The sequence below is a fragment of the Psammomys obesus genome, unplaced genomic scaffold (assembly GCF_907164565.1).
Source record: "Psammomys obesus unplaced genomic scaffold, mPsaObe1.curated_primary_1811, whole genome shotgun sequence".
In the NCBI taxonomy this organism is placed as follows: Eukaryota; Metazoa; Chordata; class Mammalia; order Rodentia; family Muridae; genus Psammomys; species Psammomys obesus.
The window spans coordinates 1539097-1540975 of NW_026596326.1; the positions used below are offsets into that span (position 1 = coordinate 1539097).

The following is a 1879-nucleotide window of genomic DNA, read 5'->3' on the forward strand; positions in this document are numbered from 1 at the left end:
GAACACCTCACTTCCAGCTTCTTCCAAAGGAAACACCAAGCCTGGTGTCTACTGAGGACAGATTTATTATTTTTGGCAGCTTCATAAATATATATATTGAACTTTGATCATTTTATCCCATGTTATCTTTTTCATCTCCCTCTCTTTTTCAACAAAACTTTTCTTCTCCACAAGTCAATAAGGATTGTTTTCTAGATGGACCAAAGGGCTCAGGTATCCTGGAGCCATGGCAGAAAGAATTTATTTATTTATTTATTTATTTATTTGTTTGTTTGTTTGTTTATTTATTTATTTATTTACTACCTTGAGTCTGTGCCTCTCCCCAGCACCTTCCACAGAGCCCCCTTCACATCCTTGTTCCTCAGGGTATAGATCAGAGGGTTGAGCATAGGGGTGACGATAGTATAAAAGAGGGCAACAAACTTCCCGTCGCTCGCAGAATAACTACCCTTGGGTTGTAAGTATGTGTAAATGGCTGAGCCATAAAAGAGAGAAACCACCAGGAGGTGGGACCCACATGTCCCAAAAGCTTTTCTGCGTCCAGCCATTGACTTGACCTTCAGCACTGCCCTGGCAATGTGTGCATAGGATCCTAGAATCAATGTCGCAGGGAAAACCAAGATTATGGCTCTCGCCACAAACATCTTGGCCTCTGTTCCAGCCGTGTCCTTGCAAGCCAACTTGAGGAACACAGGCATCTCACAGAAGAAGTGATTCAGCCGATGGCCACAGAGAGGCATGGCCATCATGAGGCCTGTCTGGATCAGAGAGTTGACGAGGCCCGCTGCCCACGATGACATGGCCAATGCCTGACACAGAATGGGATGCATAATGGTGGTGTAGAGGAGTGGACGACACACAGCAGCGTAGCGGTCAAAGGCCATCACCACCAGAAGCATACTCTCCGTGGAGCCCAGGGCAAGGACACTGAAGAGCTGGGCCACACACCTTCCATACGTGATGGTATGGTCATGCCCCTCAATATTGATTAGAAGCTGGGGCACAGTGCTGGTGGTGTAGCAGAGGTCTAGGAAGGAGAGATGGGAGAGGAAAAAGTACATGGGTGTGTGTAATCGAAGGTCCAGTTGTGACAGAGCAATGATGGTGGTGTTGCCAAAGAGTGTTAAGGAGTAGAAAATCAAAATGTAGATTAAAAGAATGAGTTCTAGCTGAGGCCAGTCTGAGAATCCCACCAAAATGAAACCTTTATCCAAACTGGTGTTGAACCTTCCCATAGCCTTTGACCTGCACAGTAGCAGAAGACAATTCAGGGCATCTAATGACAAAACTGGATGTTCACAGCATCCTTCAAGTAATCATAAATCAACTATTTTATTATTCAATTCTATTTTCTCCAGTCTTTCATTCTTATTTATCTCTTCCATAAACTGAACGTGTCTGGATTAGAAATGATGTCATCTTTCTTTCAACTATAGCTCAGCTGTTTGTTTCAAGACGTTGGTCTGGCCCTTTAGTCTTTTGGATCTGACCTTTCTTGTTGAACAGTAGAGAAGTGCTTTGAAAATCTAGGGTCTACATACACACCATAAGTGTTCTATATTATTAGAACACTTTTTTGTTCCTTCCTTTGGTCTGTGTGTTAGCTTGTTTCAGATTTGAATCCAGGCTTATCCAGATGGATCACAGTTTTGACCCCTGGGTCCTCATCTGCCTCCTTCTGCATTATGGATGTTGTCAGTGCCCCATCCTGGAGGCTCCCTCGCGGTATCTGCCATCTATCACAGAAGACTGAGGAGCAGTTTCTTTTCTTTGGAGAAAAATAGCAAGAAGTGTGTTTCTTGTGACAAATAAGAATGCCCTCCCCCAACCCTGCTTCTTCAACTAAAAATGCCCATCATTCAACTCCACAGAAAAAGCT

At 44.0% G+C, this 1879-nt stretch overlaps 1 protein-coding gene across 1 annotated transcript; it reads right to left on the bottom strand.

The window, feature by feature from the left end:
* Positions 1–299: 299 nt before the first annotated feature.
* On the bottom strand, positions 300–1235 carry LOC129669090 (olfactory receptor 10-like). The gene has a single exon (XM_055597193.1). The coding sequence runs from the start codon at positions 1233–1235 to the stop codon at positions 300–302; it is 936 nt and encodes a 311-aa protein (XP_055453168.1).
* Positions 1236–1879: the final 644 nt, after the last annotated feature.

Coding starts and splice junctions, on each gene's coding strand:
- LOC129669090 (XM_055597193.1), bottom strand. CDS start 1,235: ATGGGAAGGTTCAACACCAGTTTGGATAAAGGTTTCATTTTGGTGGGA.